The sequence below is a fragment of the Eleginops maclovinus genome, chromosome 22, assembly GCF_036324505.1.
Source record: "Eleginops maclovinus isolate JMC-PN-2008 ecotype Puerto Natales chromosome 22, JC_Emac_rtc_rv5, whole genome shotgun sequence".
Lineage (NCBI taxonomy): Eukaryota > Metazoa > Chordata > Actinopteri > Perciformes > Eleginopidae > Eleginops > Eleginops maclovinus.
Window position 1 is genome coordinate 22,748,179 of NC_086370.1, and position 25,569 is coordinate 22,773,747.

At 42.5% G+C, this 25,569-nt stretch overlaps 1 protein-coding gene across 1 annotated transcript in view; it reads right to left on the bottom strand.

Annotated features, from left to right (window-relative positions):
• Positions 1–25,569, bottom strand: part of atrnl1a (attractin-like 1a) — a 192,984-nt gene that overhangs the window by 13,393 nt on the left and 154,022 nt on the right. Inside the window, 2 exon segments of the mRNA XM_063874219.1 lie at positions 1,421–1,535; positions 21,782–21,877. Coding sequence (XP_063730289.1) covers positions 1,421–1,535; positions 21,782–21,877 — 211 coding nt within the window.

The following is a 25,569-nucleotide window of genomic DNA, read 5'->3' on the forward strand; positions in this document are numbered from 1 at the left end:
TCTACATACTGATATACACCTGAACATCAGCAGGAGAGGACTCTTTAAAGTAGAGACACTACATACTGATATACACCTGAACATCAGCAGGAGAGGACTCTTTAAAGTAGAGACTCTACATACTGATATACACCTGAACATCAGCAGGAGAGGACTCTTTAAAGTAGAGACACTACATACTGATATACACCTGAACATCAGCAGGAGAGGACTCTTTAAAGTAGAGACCCTAAGCTAAAGTCTCATACTGTATAGCCACGTCAGAAATTCACCAGCGGGATTTAGCAGACCCTTGAAAACATTGAGTCGTATTAAAGATGTCTCGGATGCCTTTCATATTTACCGTGTTTACTCTTACAGCCTTTGTTTAGAATGCCAAAGCCTTGATGGGAAGTCACAACGGGAAGCACGGCTGCTACATCTGGAGTTCTTTTAGACACCGCACAGCCCGGTTTGTAAAAGCATCAACGTGGATTTGGGTTTTTTGTTTTGTGAGCCTACAATGACTAAGAAGTAGGATTTCATGCATGGGAGACAGCTGACAGTTAACAACACCAGCAGCTCTCAAATGGAAATGGAGAAATCACCATTAGGACAGTTCACGTCTGCTACGCTTAGTCATGAAAAGGAACATTAGCCGTGTCTGACAGTCGGACAGAAATGCTGGCAATAGATGTCACTGCAGCTGCTCGTTATGCACCTGCCTTTGAACCAAATTAGCATTACAAAATAAGACTGCGAAGGCTCTCTCGCCACATAAAAGATGCACTACCTAACTGGAAAACACATGCAACGAACATTCGGAGATCTGCTAAATACCAACACTGAATAAACAGGCAGTCCTTACAAAACCTAACACACATTAAAACAAAATGTCTTGCAGCGTTCATACAGAGCTCCAGGTAGCCAATACACCACGGGAGCTTCCTAGCTTGAATGGCATCGCCTTAAGCAAATCCTCTTCCCTTAAAATGTCTAATCTGCAGCCTTTATGTCTTTGCTGGACTCTTCCTTTGTTGTAGTCATGAATGCATCTCCTAATCTCTGTGGATCACGGACCACTTGCTCCATGTTTGCTCGGGTTGGATGGCCGAACCCGTTGGCATATCTTTATTTATAATAGTGTTCTTGATGTTCTTCCACCTTATCTTTGGATATACATTGTTCTTGTACAGGAGCTAATCAGCGTCGCTGTGAGGACTTGTTTTTACTAACTGTCCCTGGAATCTGGGAACAGGGGTATAGTTTTGCTGCACTAATATGAGCTGAAACTCAGAGATGTGGTCCCTCTAAACGGACTTAAAGAGCTTCTTAATGACCGAGAAGAAGCAGCTCAGTCTGAAGATGCTTTGAAGGATGACGTCTCTGTCCTGGTTCTGAATCAGTTGTCTGTTGTGTTGTGTATAAGTGCGGATCCTACCAGACTGTCCAGGTGGAGGTATTCCTGACGGGACTCTGGGCAGGTACAGCAGCACCGTCAGGACCCCTGCTCTGCTGCCCCAACATGGCTCCATCGCTATGGGCTTTGGTACCCCCTGCACACAAAGACACACACACACACGGACAACATGAGTAATCACACACACGGGAACGAAACTGGAAAATATACAACAAATAAAGACCAAAATAATGCTTGAATTGCAGCGTGAAGTAAAGCTGAAATGAATTAAACTGCATGGAAAGGAAATAGAGGTTGAACTGTAGTACCACCGTTTGGCCACTAGGACATTCGCTCATCATACGGGTTTGACCTGAACCAATCACCATCCAGTTTCAAATCCTAACAGTACGGTCTGAGCTGCTGCATGTAGAGTGTCTCAAAGAAGCAGACTTCTTGGAAAGCAGCTAGCGGGTTGATTTGAGGGAGATAGCAAACACCCAGAGCTCATGCTGACCCCCCACCCTGTGCTCAAAGCCCCCAGCTGGGGAACCCTGCAGTGAGAGGTACAGCCAAATGTGAGTCTCTTTTTATTGACATCACGATGGAACACTTCTATTGGCTAGCGCTCCAACACAATGTGAGTGACAGGCTAAGGGGCGGGACATCTCTAAATGGTTCACCAATCACAACAGAGCTCGCCAGTTAACCCAAAACACCCAATTATTTTGTCTATTATTAAAACACACTTTAAAAAAGGCTAAATTACACAATTATCTCAACTGTTGTAATTAATATATGTCATAAATAAATACTGTAAGTCAAAATAGATCTGTTAGATTAATCAAAAGGTGTAAATGGCTGATTTTAATGGAAGAACCCATTCAAATTTAAAGTGAAGGAACAGAAACAGCCAGTGTTGTTGTTTTCATTTCTTATTTTTGGATTATTTGAGAATAACCCCCAAAAATACATTGATATATATTATTTCTATAAAAAAATTGACAATTTGAATTTATTTTCAACTGAATTCAACAAGAGAAAGTAATATTCGATGTATTTATTTTAAAAATACCCTGAATTACACATACTATAAAGTGACCCTCCCTATATATACTGTAATAACCCTCCTGCACGCTGCCTCTGGGACTGATCTACAGAATATAATGTGTCCTTCTGTCTGTCTGATGATATTTAATGGCCGGGGTAGAGTTTCCTTACATCTGAAAATACAACCTGAGAGTCATCGAGCTATCGATCAGGTTTGACCCTTTCAGCCCCCCGCCGTACCACAGAGGTCACTGAGACTGACCCTGTTTATTACCGAGGTCTGTGGGGAGGACACACACACACACACACACACACACACACACACACACACACACACACACACACACACACACACACACACACACACACACACACACACACACACACACACACACACACACACACACACACACACACACACACACACTGTAAGAGTACAATTTACTTTGTATAACACGCACACTTAACCCTCTCTCTGATGACTTCTGTGTTTTTATTCTAATTTAATTCCTTTTTCTCCATATTTTCTTCATTCCTGAATGTTTATGGACACCTATTGGACAGATCTACTTTTTTAATCGACCACAAAGTTATATATCAATCTCTACCCTGGGTTGGTTTGTGGAGCATTGACAGTTACTTATTGTGTTAGAAAAGTGCTTTATAAATATTCTTTTATTTGATAATTGAATCCTAGGTAAGGTCAAACGATCTCTATGAGTAATCTCTGAACATCATTAGGAAAGGTGCTGTACAGATACAGGCTTTAAGAAAGAACAAGTATTAAGGTGTTGTTTGCTCAGGAGAAGGATTAGGCATCTAATTGTAAACACTTTTTATTCCTACCACATTACCATCTGCTTTTTATCTTCCATGGAGGAGCATTGAACACGCTGAATCTAAAAACAGTGAGTGGTTAGACGGGCAGCTCCGTCACTCTGCATCAACATGGAGCCGGCCACTGTGGGGAAACCACCATCTGTCCTCCATTACTGTAAACGAAAGGTCTCAAAACAACACAATGGCCGTCCAAATATTCAACGACTCGGTCCCAATGGTGACCTTCGGTTGTGGGACTGAACTGTGGGACTGATCTGTGGGACTGAACTGTGGGACTGAACTGTGGGACTGATCTGTGGGACTGATCTGGGGGACTGAACTGTGGGACTGAACTGTGGGACTGATCTGTGGGACTGATCTGTGGGACTGATCTGTGGGACTAAACTGTGGGACTGAACTGTGGGACTGATCTGTGGGACTGAACTGTGGGACTGAACTGTGGGACTGATCTGTGGGACTGAACTGTGGGACTGATGTGTGGGACTGAACTGTGGGACTGATCTGTGGGACTGATGTGTGGGACTGAACTGTGGGACTGAACTGTGGGACTGAACTGTGGGACTGATCTGTGGGACTGAACTGTGGGACTGATCTGTGGGACTGAACTGTGGGACTGATGTGTGGGACTGAACTGTGGGACTGAACTGTGGGACTGATCTGTGGGACTGATGTGTGGGACTGAACTGTGGGACTGAACTGTGGGACTGATGTGTGGGACTGAACTGTGGGACTGAACTGTGGGACTGATGTGTGGGACTGAACTGTGGGACTGAACTGTGGGACTGATCTGTGGGACTGATCTGTGGGACTGAACTGTGGGACTGAACTGTGGGACTGAACTGTGGGACTGATCTGTGGGACTGAACTGTGGGACTGAACTGTGGGACTGATCTGTGGGACTGATCTGGGGGACTGAACTGTGGGACTGAACTGTGGGACTGAACTGTGGGACTGATGCGTGGGACTGATCTGTGGGACTGATCTGTGGGACTGATCTGTGGGACTAAACTGTGGGACTGAACTGTGGGACTGATCTGTGGGACTGAACTGTGGGACTGAACTGTGGGACTGATCTGTGGGACTGAACTGTGGGACTGATGTGTGGGACTGAACTGTGGGACTGATCTGTGGGACTGATGTGTGGGACTGAACTGTGGGACTGAACTGTGGGACTGAACTGTGGGACTGATCTGTGGGACTGAACTGTGGGACTGATTGTGGGACTGATCTGTGGGACTGATCTGTGGGACTGAACTGTGGGACTGAACTCCAACGTTTTATAAATGATTAAATCTAAAGCTGTATGTTCAGCGTGTATGCAGAGTGATTATAGAACACAGCTACACAAAGGGCTGCTGTCAGAGTAGCTATCAACTTCACACAACGCTGTGACGCCTTGGTGTACACACACACACACACACACACACGTAAACATCCCCTCCCGTGTTAATAGGTTTAAGTGCTGGAGTGTACAGGATAATTAGCGGCGAGAGGCTCCTCTGTTTGTTTAGTGTTTTCAGAGTGTCAGGAAATGATGAATTAAACACACACACACACACACACACACACACACACACACACACACACACACACACACACACACACACACACACACACACACACACACACACACACACACACACACACACACACACACACACACACACACACACACACACACACACACACACACACACACACCAATTTCTTATTAGCTTTCTCCTGATTGAGAAAGTGAATCATTGTTTGTGGTTTTTTTTCTCATTGAGAACCAAGATAACAAAATGAGAAATGACGCAACAATGAATAACAGGTGTCTGATTGTACACACACACACACACACGCACACACATACTCACACGATAGTGCTGTAGCTTCAGAAACCATGTTGATAGCATTTCATGGTCTAAATGTGTGTGTGTGTGTGTGTGTGTGTGTGTGTGTGTGTGTGTGTGTGTGTGTGTGTGTGTGTGTGTGTGTGTGTGTGTGTGTGTGTGCGTGTGTGTGTGTGTGTATGGTTCCAGCCCACCGGTCCCTTTGATCTGCAGTGCACACACTCACAGGCCTGTTTACATTACATCATGTTTACCAGACGCTGGTTCCTGCAGGAAATGAGCAGCTCTGTGTTTTAAGATCATTTAAATTCTCGCTGAAGGAAACCGTGAAGATCCTGCCGAGAGTCAGGTGACGGTCACATGACGCGTGGAAGTGTTGCTGTTAGAAGATACTGGAGCTGTCCAACTGAGAAGGTTGTTACTGTGGTTAACTTCCAGATCTGTTTTACCCTCCATCTCCTCTTTGTGTTGGAGGATTAGATCCACAACAACTTTATTCTTTGTGTTTGAGGTTACCTCTTCCAAAAACATCACCTTTTCCCCAAAAACAATCTGAACTCAGACTTCAATCTTTGAATTCTTAGAAAAAATAATTTTCAAAATCCTGACTTTTTTCTTGTCAATCAGAAAAAAATAATTCTCACTTTCTTTCAGAATTTTCCCAAAATGTTCTCAGAATTCAGACTTTAATCTTGGAATTCTTAGAAGAAATTATTCCAAATTTCACAAACTTTCTTTCTCAATATTTTGAATTTTTCCAACTTTTTTGTCAGAAAAATAATTTGTGTCTTTTCAGAATTCTGACTTTTTACTTGTTTTGTGACTTAAGTCATTTTCTAAACGCTGCATCGACGCTTCACAGAGCAGTCCCTAACTATTTGTAGTTGGCACGTTTACCACACACACACACACACACACACACACACACACACACACACACACACACACACACACACACACACACACACACACACACACACACACACAGACACACGATTTGATCTCAATGGTTAATAACAGGCTGCTTAGCAAAATTACGAATGTAACAGCAGAGACGTTTGTGTGTGTTCCTGTATTTCTATATGTTGTGTTTGTGCCAGAGTATACTAGTGGGAGTGTGTGTGTGTGTGTGTGTGAGTGTGTGTGTGTGTGTGTGTGTGTGTGTGTGTGTGTGTGTGTGTGTGTGTGTGTGTGTGTGAGTAAATTATGAAGCATTGCCAGGGTGATGTGACGACTGGAAGAGCTTTCTCTCTGGCTCTTTTCCCAACCTAATCACAGTAAGTGAGAGAAGGAGAGAGGAAGAAGAAGAAAGACAGAGAGAGAGAGCAGAGGTAATAAAGAGGGATGGATACGAGAGGTAGAAATGAGCAGAGAGAAAGGAGGAGGAGGGGTGAGTGGAGGGGTGAGCGAGGTCAGGAGGGGGAGTCAGGTGGAGTCCAGGTAGCCGTTTAATCGATATTAAAACTCTGCTGAGCTGTGTGTCCAGCGTAAAAGCTTTCTCAGCTGACAGACGCTAAGTAGAGCTGCAGAGACAGTGTGTGTGTGTGTGTGTGTGTGTGTGTGTGTGTGTGTGTGTGTGTGTGTGTGTGTGGCAGAGAGAGAGAAAGAGAGAGAGAGCAGTGTCTACCTCTCTCTCTTTTTATTTATATTTTAAATATCAAGTGCCACTTAAGCCCAGACAACAGTTTTTGCTGACTGTGAGTAACGTTGAAATTGGTTACTTGGCAACACTGAGAGAAATCAGTCGTGAAAAGTTGGGAAGCATCCAGAAACTCTGGGGTGTTTCAAAGCGTGTGCCCTTACTGGTTTGGGGATCACAGTTTTAATCATTGTGATGTTACAATGTCTTATAAGGAAGGGTGAACATATTGTCTCATGTAAGAATGACTATTTATGTACATTGAGTTTGAATATAGTACAGGTAAGAGAAAGAAATGAAGGTCAAAACCAGCTTGAAAACAAAAGAATGTACATTTTTAAATGTTTTGATTAATTAATTACATAATAATTAATAATACAATGATTAGGACAATGCAAATAAAACAATTACAATTAGAAAATAATGATAAAAAGTAAAGAATAGAAAATTAAAAAGGAAATACCAATAATAATATTTATAATAATAACAATAATGTGAATATTAAGTGTAAAAAAAACACTACAATTAAAATGTGAAAATAATAGAAAATAAAGAATAAAAAATGAAAAAGAAAAATAAGAAACAAATGATAATTACAATAATAATAATAATAATAATAATAATATAAATAAGAATATGAATATTAAGACTAAACAAATAATAATAATAACCTAATCTTCTAAAATTCCAAACCATCCCACAACTGGATTCACGTCGATAATTTTTAGATAATATAATATAATATAATATAATATAATATAATATGATATAATATGATATAATATGATATTTTATAATATAATATACTCAAAAGAGTAAAAGGTCAGATTTATTGATGTCACGTGTCTCTAATGAAGCAAACTTCCTTCTGAGAAACTAAACGGTGTTAACCTGAAGACCACGACTAACGTCACGGCAGCACTGAAACACAAACAGCAACAACAATGTGCTTATCTGTGTGTGTGTGTGTGTGTGTGTGTGTGTGTGTGTGTGTGTGTGTGTGTGTGTGTGTGTGTGTGTGTGTGTGTGTGTGTGTGTGTGTGTGTGTGTGTGTGTGTGTGTGTGTGTGTGTGAGAGAGAATGTATCTGTGTTCTGTTTCTTTATCCTCGGGGTCAAGATTGCGTCAACATTTCTTTTGTAGGTCCAGAACAAAAGAACCAGCTTCACTAACGTCAGTGTGACATCATGTAAGTGCTGCTGGATGGAAACTATTTTATTTAATCAGCAGTAAAAAAAAAATAAACACAAACTCAGACAAGGTCACTTTGCACCAAGGCCACTCCTTTTGTCTGCTGGCTTTCCTTGAAATAAGAAACATAGCAAAGAGGGATTTCATTTCAGAGGAAGCGAAGCCAATCAAAGCTTCTCCTCGACACTTTTTCCATCTGCTTTCGTCTCTCGTTTCCTCGGTGGGAGTGTTTCTGGAGGAGCATGATGGATAAATCATCAGAGGCCAGAGAAAATTGAACCAAAATGTTATCTTCTTCTCTCCTCTACAAAATCACAGTTGTAGTAAAGTGCAAATTCCTGAACCAACCATCCACACAAGGCAGTCATTTAGTGGAGGCACCGCAGACACATCTACTGAGAAACAGGGAAGGGATTACTGTTTGAAATTAGAGAACACACTCTTTGATTTTACAGTTAACTCACACACTTCAGATATCTGTTCAGCAGCCATTAACTTTGAAATGGGAACCCTAACTAAAGGGTGACATTAACCTTATTCGAGCAGCCCTAGACACACTTCAGATAATAGACAGTTATCACTGCAATTAAAGAGGGCTGGGATGTGTCAAATAACTGACATGTCATATTGTTCTATAACTCCACGGCCTAGTTCAATATTTGATCCTGATTGGTCTATTTGGACATTCCAGAGGTGTGTTATTTTTCACCTGCAGACCGTTGCTAAGGAGAGCTGACCATTGCTAAGGAAAGCTGACCGTTGCTAAGAGAGCAGACCGTTGCTAAGGAGGATCAAGGGACCACTCTTTTAGTTCTGTTACCCTGGACATCACTGCACACTGGGATGGGAAACATATGAAGTATTTTGTTCCAGCTTAGAGTTAAATAGAGCTTGAAATTCTTTTCGAAACCCAGAGAACACTATCACTCTGATATCAGGTGCATCTCTTGAAACGATGCTCGTACTATCTTTGTTCACATCAACCAAACCCCTCCGGCATATTCACGGTACACAACGAGATCTCTGTCACGCTGATTATCTGGGTGTTGATACGTCTCTGTTCAGAATAAAGCAGCCATATGTACGCTCGGGTTTCACGGACAATCTGAATCATCAAATTATGAATCTACTTTCGCAAGTGCTTTAAATACCTAAACCTAATATTGTATTGACATCAAATCTCTTTGTCGTTCACTTCGAAGGTTCAAACAACGCTTGGAGTGTTTATGGCATGACAAAAGGTTCCTAAAAAAGCCAATCAAATCTGGTTTTTAATACTCAACAACATTTTAGGCAAAAAGCTATATTTTGTGGCCAAATATTTCATCACACTATTTGGATAATCAATGTTTTTACTACATGTTGAAGGAATTCAGTTCCATGATAGAAAACAAAGCTTAGCTGACATTATGATATCAATAATCAGTAAATCCCTATTTCAAATTGGCTTTCAATTAGCCCCGCCCACCAGGAAGTCTGCTATTTTAAAATGTGTATTTTCCCGCAGTTTTTAGTCATCTTTTTCAAACTGCTTCTAAAAGGTAGGTGGTAAAGACGTCATTTTTGGTGGTTATAACCGCATGTCTTATGTGACGCTAAATTGCAAATAATAAGTCAACAGCGATAAAGACGAAGTCGTGCTTCAAAGAAGAACAAACCACACAGGTCATTAAACGTTTTCATTTATCGCTAATTCCTTCTTTCTCATTCCTGGTGATTTTCCTTTCAAACTCACAAAGGGCTCGACGCTGGACCGAGGGGCTCTGAACGCTGCTGTCCAGCCTATCAAACACACACACACACACACACACACACACACACACACACACACACACACACACACACACACACACACACACACACACACACACACACACACACACACACACACACACACACACACACACACACACACACACACACACACACACACACACACACACACACACACACACACACACACACCTCTCTGACCACTGAGGTGTGGAGAGTTGCCCCCCTGTCGTGCCCTCCTTAGCGGATTAGCCCGGCCATGCATGTCCGACCCCCCGCGGGGCAGAAAATTGTCACGTCCAATCCTCTCTGTATCCAAACCCTTTATTTTCCCATTTCCTGCTCTCCCTGTGCTCCCCTGGAGATTCAGAGTGTGTGTGTGAGTGTGTGTTTGAATATTTATGGTGATTATCCATCTGATATTCCACTTCAGGTGGGAATATGTTTGAGTACATATGCATGTATTTGAGTCGTTTTTTCAGGTGTATCCGTAACAGAACTTGCAGAAATACCACTTTTGTTTGCGTTTTTCCATACAGGTTTATAATTTGAAGCTGCTACAACACTCTCAAACTACTGTTCAGCGATGTACAATACAAACTTCACACTCCATTAAAGTTGGTAGTGGCTGTAGGGCTGGGCGATATGGACCAAAAGTCATATCTCGATATTTTCAAGCAGAATATCGATATAAGATATATATCGATGTTGTTGACGCAATAACACGACAGTTTCAGTGCTCCAACTCGTGCCGCTGTGTGCTTTCATTTCCAGCCAGCCTGCGACAGATTTGAAGCACTCTCTACAGATCACCTGCTGCTGTAACTCCTCAGACACCTTGTAACCAAACCATTTCCAAATGACTGATCCATTTGTCTTTGCTTACATACCAGCTCTGCGCCGCCATTTACATTTTGCTGGGATGCCATGTTTCGCGCTGTTGGTCATTTAAAAACGTGACGTGAGCGGGAAGGCGGGGCAGAGTGTGTGTGTGTGTGTGTGTGTGTGTGTGTGTGTGTGTGTGTGAGAGAGAGAGAGCCGGACGCAGAGCGGGACAGAGAGAAGCAGTGGCAGGCGCGGCTCAAACGGGTTATTATTTGAAACAAATGTGCTGTGCGTTCAACGAAAACAAAACTATATCGATGTTGACGATAGTGTCTCATTCTATATCTCATTTTTCAAATATCGCCCAGCCCTAACTGGCTGTATACCTCATTACTTATATATCTTATAACCGTGATGGAAAGTAACTCCAAAGAGAAGTACTAACTAACCTAATCCTAACTAAGTATACTTACCTTTGTTCATACTTCACATTCTGTACGACTGTAAATGTAACTCGTGTGATATTTAGCTCTACAAATACACTTTGATTGATTTGGTTGAAGTACATTTTCGAGGTGCATGTACTTTACTCGAGTATTTTCATTGTATGCTATACTTGCACTCTAGCAAATATAGCATTTTTCCACTCACTATTTGACAACGTTAAGTTACCCTTGGAGGTCCTTCCTTCCTTCCTTCCTTGAATCAGTCAGACTTATCAACCCTGGCAGACCCCACACTAACACAACGAGGACTATAACAGCCCTGCTGTGAAATGACACCATAGTGCGTTGATGTAAACACAACAACAAACACAGACTATGACACCACTGTTGTGCAATATGCAAATTGGAAATGTATTCTGAATGTTACTTTGTACATTTCAGTTACTTTTAACGGACTTTGTAAAAGTGTTTTATCTTTTTCTCTCCATCTTCACTCTGGCTTTTTTACTTAACAATTTTAACTCTTCCTCTGTGGGACAAATAAAGCTATTCTGATTCTGATCGTATCATAAATACACTAACACACCATGGTGTAGTGTTGGGATGGAGATACCTGACAAGTTATTCATGTAATCTCGTCCTTTACCGACGGCGGCTCCTTGTTTCCAGGCATTTGCTGTTCTCTTTTAATGAATACAACAAGTGAAGAAGTGCAGTTCATATCTGGATTCAGCTCACAGCCCGAGGTCAGGGAGAGGAAGTGGGAGGGACATGTTTGAGGTATTTCGAAAGAGAAAAGTAAATCGCTTTCGGCTCGGAGAGTGAGAGGAGATTTTCCGCCACAGAGTGCTATCTTTATCCCGATAATCAGAGCGATCCAACAGGAGATACTGTGTGCCTCGTCCCTTCTCTCTCCCTCCTCCTTCTACCCTCTTCACTCCCTCAGTGAAAGCTGTGCTTCATTCCTCATAAACAGTTTGTTGTCACCTACAGCTGGTAAACAAAGAGGCACAGCGGACTCTCAGTCGTGTCTGTGACGGCCTCCTGCAGCCCGTCCTCCAGCCTTACCCTGACAACTGCACACTTTCATTTCAGATGCATGAACACAGAGACACAGACAGTGGTTTAGATAAGGCAAAGAGAACAGGGCAGGTGAAAGGTAACATTCACCTTATTCTTCACCGGTTATTGGGCGCTTACTCATTGCCGTATCATGTGTTGGTACTTCCAGTTAGACTGTAAATGCTACAGCGCTCTCAACACTTGCCAAATAAACAGTTTGAAAGCTTTTTAATTAACTGTTATTAATTACTAACACATTTTAAGATTGCTGATTAGCATTAGTTTATCCAAATAACATCGAATGTGCAACGATGTTTGGAGCCAAGAAGCTAATGGCTATATGAGAGCTGCTAGTCGGCTTCAAAGCACACCTCAACAGTTTTCAGAGTTACTCTCACCACTTGAATTGTAGAAACAGGTACGCACTGCAGGTCTAAACATAGGATATTAATACTAGTTCTTATTTCAATTATGAGCGCACCAATTTCGGCCAAAGCTAGATAGCTAAGCTTGCTAGCTAGCTTGTTGGATAAGTAGCTAACTTAAGCTAGCCAACTACTTAGGATAGATAGGGAACGTTAGGTATCTTGTAAAGTGAAGCAGACCTTTTATTTGATAGATGGATGTTTCAGTTCAATATGTATTTGTTAGATATAAAGCTAATGTTGGCTAGTTAGCTTCCGTTTAATAGCTAAGTTGCACCCTTCATTTTGGTCTCTTGGTTAAGTGGTTTCTAAACATTTCAGCTGTGGAACCTTGTCTTTCATTCTGGCAGTGAGGGATATTATCAATGATCCGACCAGCCGGTGTGCTTTGGTACTTTGATAGTTTGCTATAGCAGAAACATCTACACCAAGACCCTTTTTACTTTGAACTGAAAGTGGGAAAAGAGGCGAAGATATATCGGGTGAATAAGTGTGAAATATGGAAGAGATTCGAGATGACAGGGCAGAGAAAGGGAACAATAACAATGTATATCTTACTTACAGTCTTTTTTGATTGCCATAGGTAGTTAGGTTAAGTGTTCACACACACACCCACACCCACACCCACACACACACACACACACTCTCTGTGTCGGTGGCTTGTCAGGAGAACGGCTCAGGGTGTTTGAAGGCTCCCGGAGTGCGACTGAGATGGAGTGCCGTTTTGAATCAGCCTTTTGCCCGGATGCTCCATTACAGCAAATTATTTACAATTTTCATCTATTAGAGTGGTAATGTGTCTATGGATTCTGCTGTCTCTCTCACACACACACACACACACACACACACACACACACACACACACACACACACACACACACACACACACACACACACACACACACACACACACACACACACACACACACACACACACACACACACACACACACACACACACACACACACACACACACACACACACACACACACACACCTCCCTTCCTCCTCGATACAACAGTCTGAGTGTAAAAACTGCCTTTATCGCCTCAATTCTCCTTACGAAGCAGCAGCTGTCACTGGTTACACATATTATATTTTAATTCTGTACAATAAGCAAGATCACTCAAACACTAAAGGGAACAGCAGAAGAACACGGACAGGAAGTAAACACTAAAGGGAACAGCAGGAGAACACGGAAAGGAAGTAAACACTAAAGGGAACAGCAGAAGAAGACATACAGGAAGTAAACACTAAGGGGAACAGCAGAAGAAGACAGACAGGAAGTAAACACTAAAGAGAACAGCAGAAGAAGACAGACAGGAAGTAAACACTTAAGGGAACAGCAGAAGAACACAGACAGGAAGTAAACACTAAAGGGAACAGCAGATGAACACAGACAGGAAGTAAACACTAAAGGGAACAGCAGAAGAAGACAGACAGGAAGTAAACACTAAAGGGAACAGCAGAAGAAGACAGACAGGAAGTAAACACTAAAGGGAACAGCAGAAGAAGACAGACAGGAAGTAAACACTAAAGGGAACAGCAGAAGAAGACAGACAGGAAGTAAACACTAAAGGGAACAGCAGAAGAAGACAGACAGGAAGGAAACACTAAAGGGAACAGCAGAAGAAGACAGACAGGAAGTAAACATTAAAGGGGACAGCAGAAGAAGACAAGCAGGAAGTAAACATTAAAGGGAACAGCAGAAGAAGACAGACAGGAAGTAAACACTAAAGGGAACAGCAGAAGAAGACAGACAGGAAGTGAACACTAAAGGGAACAGCAGTGGACTGCGGGTCACGTCCTCACACACTGAGTAGCCTGTATGAGTGTTTGTGAATGTAGAGATGTGTGTGAGTCGTCGGTTGATTTGAATTTGCATTTTAATCAGCAAGTCTGTGAGCAAACAATCCTATTACCGCAAGGGAGGACACAAGGGCCACTTCATAACCTCTCCCTGTCTCCCCAATTCTCTCCCTCCTCTTCCTCCCTCTCTGAGACGACACATTAATCATCTCTCTAATGCCTCATGACTTTTTTTTTACCTTCTTAATTCAGGAGGAGGAGTATATCTGTCATTCACCCCCAACTCCCCCTCATCCTCATCTTACACATGCACGCACACAAACACCGACACACACACACACACACACTTTCTCTGTCCTCTCTGCTTCTCCTTTCACTATTAGTGTTGGAAAGATTAATGTGTTTTCTGGCTGCCAAGGATGTGTACTTTCTTCCAAAGCGGATACAGACACACACACACACACACACACACACACACACACACACACACACACACACACACACACACACACACACACACACACACACACACACACACACACACACACACACACACACACACACACACACACACACACACACACACACACACACACACACACACACACACACACACACACTCTTGTACTGCCTTCAAATGTACAGACACACACTGACACCATCACCCATGTGCACATAACAATGCTCCAAAGGCCATCATCATTTCAGAAGAAAAAAACACGTTCCATTTTCAGTATTGACGGTTTCAGAGGAGGTGGAGGTTAGATATCGATCGGGGACAAAAAGGAGAACAGAGTAACACACACACACCATTAAGGGGGTGGACGAGAAAGGAGAGTACACTGAGGAAAATGGCCTAATGAGAATGAATAGCTGGTGTAAGACTATGGTTCCACATTCCTGAACCATATTTAGAAAGTTGGTCAGGGATTTATGAAAGGTTGTTATACTTCAAAGAACCACGTCTAATAGTGATTTATAGAGGAAACACTCTGCTGATGTTCAGGTGTACATCAGTATGTAGAGTCTCTACTTTAAAGAGTCCTCTCCTGCTGATGTTCAGGTGTATATCAGTATGTAGCGTCTCTACTTTAAAGAGTCCTCTCCTGCTGATGTTCAGGTGTATATCAGTATGTAGTGTCTCTACTTTAAAGAGTCCTCTCCTGCTGATGTTCAGGTGTATGTCAGTATGTAGAGTCTCTACTTTAAAGAGTCCTCTCCTGCTGATGTTCAGGTGTATATCAGTATGTAGAGTCTCTACTTTAAAGAGTCCTCTCCTGCTGATGTTCAGGTGTATATCAGTATGTAGTGTCTCTACTTTAAAGAGTCCTCTCCTGCTGATGTTCAGGTGTATATCAGTATGTAGAGTCTCTACTTTAAAGAGTCCTCTCCTGCTGATGTTCAGGTGTATATCAGTATGTAGTGTCTCTACTTTAAAGAGTCCTCTCCTGCTGATGTTCAGGTGTATATCAGTATGTAGTGTCTCTACTTTAAAGAGTCCTCTCCTGCTGATGTTCAGGTGTATATCAGTATGTAGTGTCTCTACTTTAAAGAGTCCTCTCCTGCTGATGTTCAGGTGTATATCAGTATGTAGTGTCTCTACTTTAAAGAGTCCTCTCCTGCTGATGTTCAGGTGTATATCAGTATGTAGAGTCTCTACTTTAAAGAGTCCTCTCCTGCTGATGTTCAGGTGTATATCAGTATGTAGTGTCTCTACTTTAAAGAGTCCTCTCCTGCTGATGTTCAGGTGTATATCAGTATGTAGTGTCTCTACGTTAAAGAGTCCTCTCCTGCTGATGTTCAGGTGTATATCAGTATGTAGTGTCTCTACTTTAAAGAGTAGCTACGCCAGATGTCCCGCCCCTCAGCCTATCGGACACAATGTGTTAGCATTAGTGTTCAATGGTTATATAATTATTTTCCTGAATGTTTGAATTGTAGCCTTTACAGACCATTTAAATGCACCAGTAATCAGAATCAGAATAATTACAACAAAGTAAAAATGAAAATGAAATATACAAATGCACAAAAAGGCAGTACTAATATAGTGTAAATGTACAAAGTTCAGTGTGAAGGAGTGCATGTTAAGTCCAGTTCACAGAGAGGCTATGGAGCAGTGAGTTTTCTGCCAGCCAGAGGGGAATTATTGTTCATGTACTAGGACAACTTTTGTTTCATAGCTACATTTTGGTGCAAGTTAGCAGATAAATCGCTGAACATTATCGAGGATACGCAGCAGCTTGTGTTTGTAGAAGAAATACTCCACATTGATCCCCTCACTGTCCACATCGTTCTAGCTTTGAGGAACATTTTGCCCTCTTCATCATGCCACACAGAATTCAGTGAGGGCAAACAGATGTTTCACTGCGACTGAACTTCATGAAGCCATGTTTTATTCCCGGTGTTAAACCGGCGCTGTCCTCAGAAGTGCTGGTATCTCAATGTTTCACATGTTCTGGACTCTTTATGGCTCCTTTAAAGCCTTATTTATTGCTCTCAGTGCACAGTCCCTCCAATGCGTCAAGGGTAAAATGATAGAGAGTATGTGGGCATCAAACATTTGACATGAATCATACGTTAAATAATATACATTTGCAGACCCACACCCACCTGTAGGCTCTGAGTTTCATCAAACTAAGACATATAAATCCTGATTATTGGACAGTGCATCATTGAGCTCTCAAACCTTAATTGCATTCATTGGAAAGAATGGTTCTCCAGAGGAAACGTTCCCCTTTCCATTTCTCATTTTTTTCTCACCTTAAAACTTTTTCTCAAAATTCTTATTTTTTTTTGCTTTTTTTTTTAACAGATTTTTGACTTTTTATTTTTTTGTCTTTCTCAGAAATCTAACATTTTCCAGATTTGGATCAAAATAAGAAATATAAATCCTGTTCATTGGAAAACTACTAAATCATTGAGCTCTCAATCCTTAATTGCATTCATGCGAAAGAATGGTTCTCCAGAGGTAACGATCCCCTTTCCCATTTCTCATTTTCTCTCTGCTAGCAACAATAATTTAGCGGGAGTTATTGTGGTGTTTTATCCGAGCTGGGTCAGCAAAGTTCAACCATCATTTTCCACAAAAGTGCGTCTTCTCCTTCACCGAGCTCTCTGCACCTTTGTCATCGCCCTGAATTACGTTATCGATCACGGCCAGATGATAAAATTGCAGGCTGTAAAAAACAACAAAGACAGCTTCAGGTGGGTTTTTTTTTTCCATCGTATGATTTTCTGTTCAAGCTCCCAGGAAATAAAAATCCCCACACCTCGGAGACACAGAGAGTTCACAGAGGAAGAGATAGATAGAAAAAGGACAGCGAGGTGGAGAGAGAGAGGGAGATGTTGAACAGCGTTTGCTCAGCTGAAGTGCTGCAGGTGTTCCTCCTCCCAGCACCGAGACGATGTGTGGCCCCCGGACTCTTTTTCTAACGATGAAAAGAAACCGGTTTTGGTTTTGTTAAAGCGCAAACAGAACATGAAGAGCAATGGGTTTGTTTTAGCCTCGTTAGTGTTGACGGCGGTGTGAGTTATAGAGTTAATAACATGTGTTTGTGTGCGAAAGAGCCACAGGTGAATGCAAACTAAAGAAGGCAATTGTCCATGATGAATGCAAAGCAGTGTGTGCCTCGTACACGTTTTATCTGATAAGCCCTGCAGTGAGGCTTCTGCGTGCACGCTCACTATTTAGCTGTGTATTTTATCTACCAAACATACATTACTCCCAGGTGTCATAAATATTCTTTATCAGCTTCTTTCCCCACCATCCTTTTCTCCACCCACCCGTCTTTCCGAGGCATATTAAATCCCCACAATTGAAGAATAAATACGCCACATTAAAACACAAGATATGAAATTGATTCATTCTTTGCTTTAAATAGCATTATGAAAACAGGAGCGTCGTTAATCAGCGGGAAAAGGTGGGAACTGCTTCGAGCGGGCGGAGGCGTGCAGATGCCGCTCGCCGCGGGCTCATCAGCTTTACGACGTAACGGCGATGCTTTATGGAGGCATGCGGGGAACGTGGATTTATGCTGATGACTCTCCTCTGTTCTGTAACGCAGCCGCGGCTCGCTGCAGAGCACCGATCAAGTGGGGGAAGAGGAGAAGTTAGCTTTTAGCTGCAAATCAGGCTAATTTACACTGCGATGCATGTGTGTTACTGCTGTCTAACATATGGACGGCTGTAGTTAAAGAGAAGCAGGGGAATGTTGGATCCATCCTCACTGTCTTCTCTAACATTTGGACTGTCCATGCTGTGAATATATACTCTTTTTAATGCATACACATGACATATATTGCATTGACAGTACTGTTTTTCCTCATTCAATCACTCCGTTGCTATCCGATTCTTACAGAGAAAATCCTTGACAATTTTTCCAATTTTTTAAGAAAGGACTCTGAAATTACGGACCTGTAAAATACTTTAAGAGAAGCACATCATAGAACAAATGCATTACAGGTTAAAGAAATGATATGTAAGGAAGTCTGAGTGAAAACTACCATGCAATAGAATCGGAGGATGAAACCCTCTTTATTAGTCACACACATGCACACAGCAGAGCACACACAGTGAAATTGGTCCTCTGCATTTAACCCATCCTAGTACTAGGAGCAGTGGGCAGCTATTGTGCAGCGCCCGGGGAGCAATGGGGAGGGGGGATTGGAGGTGTCCGGTGCCTTGCTCAAGGGCACCACAGCAGGGCCTAGGAGGTGAACTGGGACCTCTCCAAGCAGCAGTCCACTTTCCATTTTTCAAGTCTGTTTGGGGACTTGAACCGGCGACCCTACGATTCCCAGTCCAAGCCCCTACTGACTGAGCCACTGCTAGTAAGTAATATATAAGAAGAAGAACCAACAGTACATTTCTTTGGGTGCCTTCATCATATACAGTTAGTCATCCCTTTGAATTTGTATCTAAGCAGCATAACAAGAGTCTGATGGTGGCATATTGTGTTTCTGTTTTACAGTCAATTTAGAGTTTAGGGTTTCCTCTCTTTGAAACAGATCCTTCACAACATCTCCTCTCAGCTGTGACATGTAGTCAGTGTCATTAAACCATTTGAGACTCCACTTTACTCTTCCTTTTGTTTAAAAATCATAATTGCAAGACTTTAGAGGACAAAGTATTTCCAGCTGCGACGCACCGTCAGTGTCTTCACAGAAGATTAACACACCTCGCCATGAGGAAGCACTCTCCACACACAGGATGCCAGCAGCTCTTGTAACAGGAGTACCCATAATTCCAAGCCTTCAGAGGACGGAAGAAATATATCTTTGACTGGAAAAGCACCTGGAGAGCATTTGAAGTTCATCTTTTATGTGTCCAGGAGAAATTAAGCCCGCCACACGACCACATGAATTTATACCGAGCATTGTGAGGGATCCTCAAAGTGTTTGTGCTCAGACAGACGGAGACTCAGAGACTTTAAACACAGAGGAAACTCAAGAGGGGCACTCAGAGGATGGAGTCGTCCTCTACTCTGCAAGAAGACACAGCACTTACCCATGATGCAACACTTAGAGAGGAAGTTAGGCATGAATCAGAGACAGCGTGGGCACAGCAATCTGCGTGTGTTTATGCTCATATAAAGAAAAACCTCTCTTTACAAAACTGTAATGTGATTACATTATTAAGGGCCATGAAACAGCTGAATCCGGTCTGACCTTGCCTCGCTGTCCCTCATGTCAACGTATTAATAATCCTGATAGAAGAAATGCATCATGGGTGGTGAACTGTAACCTGAGCCGTCTCCGTCGCCCTCCCTAAAGCCACGGTGGCGCTCAGTGACAGATGCTGCAGGAGATTTACTCCCCAGCAGGTCACACAGTCAGAGTGAAAGCCGGCAGAACACCCACCCTCATTTATCAAACTGCAGGCACACACACACACGTGCACAGGTAGCCGTGTGTATTCAATACAAACACTGACGGCCTGTAGACCTTACAGAGATGGACAAAGGTGCTATTGAAAGGATGGCTTTTTCAGAATTCTCAATTTTTTTCCAAGTGAAGTTTTGATTCAAGAATTTCGACTTTTTTCTTAAAACTTTAACTTTTTCTCCACATTTTGACTTTTTTTTTCAGAAATCTGTATTTTTTCTTAGAACCCGTACATTCCAGACAGGTCAGGTCTGGAAAAGGTTTTTTCTTCAGAATTTTGACATTTTCCAGCATTGTACTGTACATTGATTCGCTTTCTGTTTCTCTTGAGCTTCTTTAATCTTTTAATTGTATTCCTACTGCTCCCTGCTAACACTTCAACATATCTCCACTTCCTGTGGCCCCCCCACAGTCTGAGTGAAGGTTACACAGACAATAGATTCGGGGGGTTATCTGCACACGATCCTTAATTAATTTTAGCTCCGTTTCGACCAGGTTGGACTCAGTTCAGTTCGGTTTATTCGCCGCAGAAACCTCCCGAGTATCTCCCCCCCTTTATCTCCGCCTCCGCCTGGTTTCCATTTCACTCTTGAAGGTGAGAGACAATAGGGCAGAACGCTATCTTCACACCGAGGTTAATTACACAACATCTGGTTCATAGTCGAGCGTGCAGCTCAGCATAATTGTGTAATGAATGAGAGGAAGAACATTTCCACGCTCTGCCCCACTACTTCATGTTGTCCCGCGCTCACACACACACACACACACACACACACACACACACACACACACACACACACACACACACACACACACACACACACACACACACACAGTATGTGGTAAAACAAATGGAGTCATCATCACCCCATTTCATGCCATGTTTACACAGCCAGCGACAAATGCAACACCTGTGGTTCCCGCAACTGCTTGCTCATACCTCCACTCACGTTGTGTATGAAGTTGTATCAAATATATCGAAATAATCGCGGTTTAAGGTGCAACAAAAAAGCCTATATTATTAATAATCTGAAAATAAATCAAACTATTTTTCTATTCTATCGTCCTCTGGATCTGCGCTGATTTCATTCACAAAAATGACTAAATTTGATCATCAACCGTTTTTTAAGAACACATTTCTCACACTATTAACATGTAACATTGTTGACTTGAGCATGCAAATACTAGAAGGTACTTTAATAATAAAAATCAATCAACAATCTCTCTCTTTTTCCTGACACAAAAAGGAGGACACATAATAAAGACTGTATTTTTTTCAATGCATCTTTTCTCCACATTGAATGAGAGAAATGGAAGGTGTGTGAAATACACATTGAAGGTATTAATGCATGAGAAGGACTCTGGTGCCATTGCATAGATGATTAAATGTGGGTGGGTTATTTATTTGTAATTTAAACATCAGTTTGAATGAATTTTGTATAAAGTTTGTGCTACGATTGATCACACTTTTACGGGGGCCGACAGGTGCAAATGCCCTCGACTCCAAACTGGATATGCAAATACCGCCCTCTGTGACTGCGTTTCCAAACACAACAAATCCCTTGTGTGTGTCCTAACGTGTTCGGTATTGTTTATCTGTGTGTGCAAGTGTGTGTTTTCGCTGACCTGTAGCAGCTCTTCTCGGTCTCCGCCCGCCTCCAGCGCTACAGCGACGGAAGCGAAGGGACGACTGGCCATCTGCTGCCGCTCTCTCATCAGCTGCTGCAGAGAGACGGAGAGAAAGATGAAGCTTTTTTATTATTATTCAACGATTTATGTCTGGGGAAATGTTTAGATACAAACAACAACATATCTTTATCCGTGTGGACCTGCAGAAGGGTACATTCATTGCTAGGTATGGAGTAGAAAGAGGGTTGTTTAATACTTCTACAATACCACAGGAGGAAGAACGAGTGAGTGGTATCAAGCCTAAACTCTGACTGACGGACCGGGTAGAACTGAGGAGCAGATATCAATTTGAAAATTTGATAGAAAGGAGAGGAGGAGAGGGCGGAAAGAGTGTCAGGTGGGAGGAGGAGGAGGAAGAGGAGGTCGGGGAAAGTTCATTAATGAGGAAATGTCAGACAAACAAAGGCAGATGGCGAGGCCTTCATCAGCATGAGGTCCAAACAAAAAACAAACATATTGGGAACACACAACAAAGACCCGCCGCCACAGATCAGAAGCAGCTCTGTACCTGCAGCCCCCCCCCCCCCCCCGCCTCCCTCCATCAGAAGTGTGTTTCCGCTCCGCTTCAGACATGTTGACGAGCTTTTGTTTCTGAATTTAGCTCGGGGGTGGCCACCTGTTTCACGCAAAAACAAACTCATTTCTGAACGATTATGCGCCAGACTCTAATCATCAGTATGTTGCTTGTTGTTTCGGCGGGAAATCTGCCTGCTGCGCACACACACACACACACACACACACACACACACACACACACACACACACACACACACACACACACACCTGTTTGGTGAAATAAGTGCAGAGAATCTGTGCGGCCAATTGTGGGAAAACGTTTTGTTTGTTTACAACCTGAGAGGATTTTCACCAACATGAAGAACAGGAAATGAACTTTCATGTATCTGTGTTGGAAAATACTCTACTTTAAAGAGTCCTCTCCTGCTGATGTTCAGGTGTATATCAGTATGTAGAGTCTCTACTTTAAAGAGTCCTCTCCTGCTGATGTTCAGGTGTATATCAGTATGTAGTGTCTCTACTTTAAAGAGTCCTCTCCTGCTGATGTTCAGGTGTATATCAGTATGTAGAGTCTCTACTTTAAAGAGTCCTCTCCTGCTGATGTTCAGGTGTATATCAGTATGTAGAGTCTCTACTTTAAAGAGTCCTCTCCTGCTGATGTTCAGGTGTATATCAGTATGCAGTGTCTCTACTTTAAAGAGTCCTCTCCTGCTGATGTTCAGGTGTATATCAGTATGTAGTGTCTCTACTTTAAAGAGTCCTCTCCTGCTGATGTTCAGGTGTATATCAGTATGTAGTGTCTCTACTTTAAAGAGTCCTCTCCTGCTGATGTTCAGGTGTATATCAGTATGTAGTGTCTCTACTTTAAAGAGTCCTCTCCTGCGATGTTCAGGTGTATATCAGTATGTAGTGTCTCTACTTTAAAGAGTCCTCTCCTGCTGATGTTCAGGTGTATATCAGTATGTAGAGTCTTCTACTTTAAAGAGTCCTCTCCTGCTGATGTTCAGGTGTATATCAGTATGTAGCGTCTCTACTTTAAAGAGTCCTCTCCTGCTGATGTTCAGGTGTATATCAGTATGTAGTGTCTCTACTTTAAAGAGTCCTCTCTGCTGATGTTCAGGTGTATATCAGTATGTAGCGTCTCTACTTTAAAGAGTCCTCTCTGCTGATGTTCAGGTGTATGAGAGAAAAGTATGAACAGAAAAACCTAGAGAAACAGAAGCAGCAACCCTCCTAAATGTCAGTGTCTCCTCACTCTCCTCCTGTACCTAAACTGAAGTGTTTCTGAACGCCGTCCTCCCTCCACACATCGACACCCACCAGCTGCCGGCTGGTAACCTGCCGCTGTCAGCCCGCGTGAGCCTCAGTGAACATTACACCTGTAGCTACATCAGTGCAGTCAGGAGAGAGTCGCTCTGCTAGCTCGCCTCCGTGACGGCTAACGTGATGTCTCCTCTTGTTAGCTGTCACCGCGTATGCTAATGCCGCTCGGATCATGGCGTGTGTGTGTTTGCTAGCATCGCTGTTAGCGTCGTGCTGCTGTCAGATTAGATTTGCAGGAGCGGGGCTGACAATGTGTGGGAAAGAAAGGAGGAGATAGAGAACTTTAGATGAAGTAAATACCCCCCTTAAAATGTTAGACTTTTAGGAGTGAAACATGCTTTGCTTTTTGTCACTGTACAGTCTACATGATGGCATGTGGGATTATTTTAAGAGATTATTTAGAATTAGAAGACCCTTTCATCATCCCCACTCCGTTTTAAAAAACGATGATGCTAATCGGGTGAGCTTGTCAATGTCGTTTCCCATGTTAAGTTAGCATTCATTCAAATGTGCACGTGTTTATGTTGTGCAAACAGGGATTAATGATCCAGTGTTAATGCGAACAGTCAAACGCACTACACTTTGTGTCTTTATACATCCTAAAAGTATGTGACCCATCTAAGTTCCAGTAAGAGCAGAATAATCTTTAGGGTTCTTCCATTCTGTTAGTGCACACACATGCACAGGGCCTACACACATTAGGGTCTGAATACACATATGGAGACACGTGCAAAGAAGCGCTAATGTAAGGTTTCAAGCATTGAATACCTTTCAACTTTTCTGGTTTGCTAACTGAACATTCTACAGTTTGGGCTTTTTCCTTACTGTGTGCAGTGTGTTATAAAGGTGTCGGTGCATGTATGTAATGCTCTATAAAAGGCTTGCATCCCATAGTACCTCTCTTAAATGAAGTTGTTGAGTGCTGCATCACGTTTGGAGCACGTATACGTAACTGAGCCTGTGTTCTGGGTGCATCCATGTGTGAGTTTGTGTCATACGAGGTGTTCTCTCCGCTCTTTCCTCCCTGAAGCCACTGTGTTAGTGAGGTTAAACTGGTCAAGGTGAGCTTGGTCACGTGTGTGTGTGATGAATCCATCCAGACAGTGGAATTACATAAAAAAGTAACATGAAGCACTGTGGGAAGTTTCAGAGTGCAGTGAATATGAGAAGTTAGTTTGCATGTTCAGTATGTGAACGTATGGACTTCACCACTTGTCTCAGTGCCTTTGCTCTGGTTGTGTGTTAAAAGCCCCCTTTGATAAGTCCTTGGTTGGGGCAACAAGGACAAGGCAGCGTCCGTCTTCTCTGTCTGCCTTTCAGACGGTAAATCAGCCATAAAACGGCTGATTAACTCTGCTGTGCTGTAAACAAGCAGCGCTATAGACGCCACTGAGATGCTTAAGTAGGGGGGGTGCAGACAGAGCTACGTGTCTAAGTAAGAGGAAATACATTTAGTTTTCCAGCATCAAGGATTTCTGCAGGATTCCTGAAATTCAAACGGGATCCGATGAGTTCACACTTCCTGTTTGCATGCTCTGTGTTTATGTTTCCTAGAGGACAGAGATGGCAAAAGGTCACACAACCATTACTCAAGTAAAAGTACAGATATTCTGTTAAAAAATACTCAGGTAAAAGTAGAAGTACTGACCAAACTTCTTTACTCAAGTCAAAGTAAAGAAGTTTCGGCTTCCAAATGTACTCAAATAAAGAGTACTGATAACTCCAACTGTTTTACAGAGTTACTGGTGAATGGACCTCACTTTCCGGTGAGTTCTCATTGGTCCCTCTTCTTAAGAGAAGACCAGGAAAGGATGGATATATGGATCGTGTTAAAATCAGTAGGCACACAATGACTCTAAATGATAACGATCACGCCACCAAACACA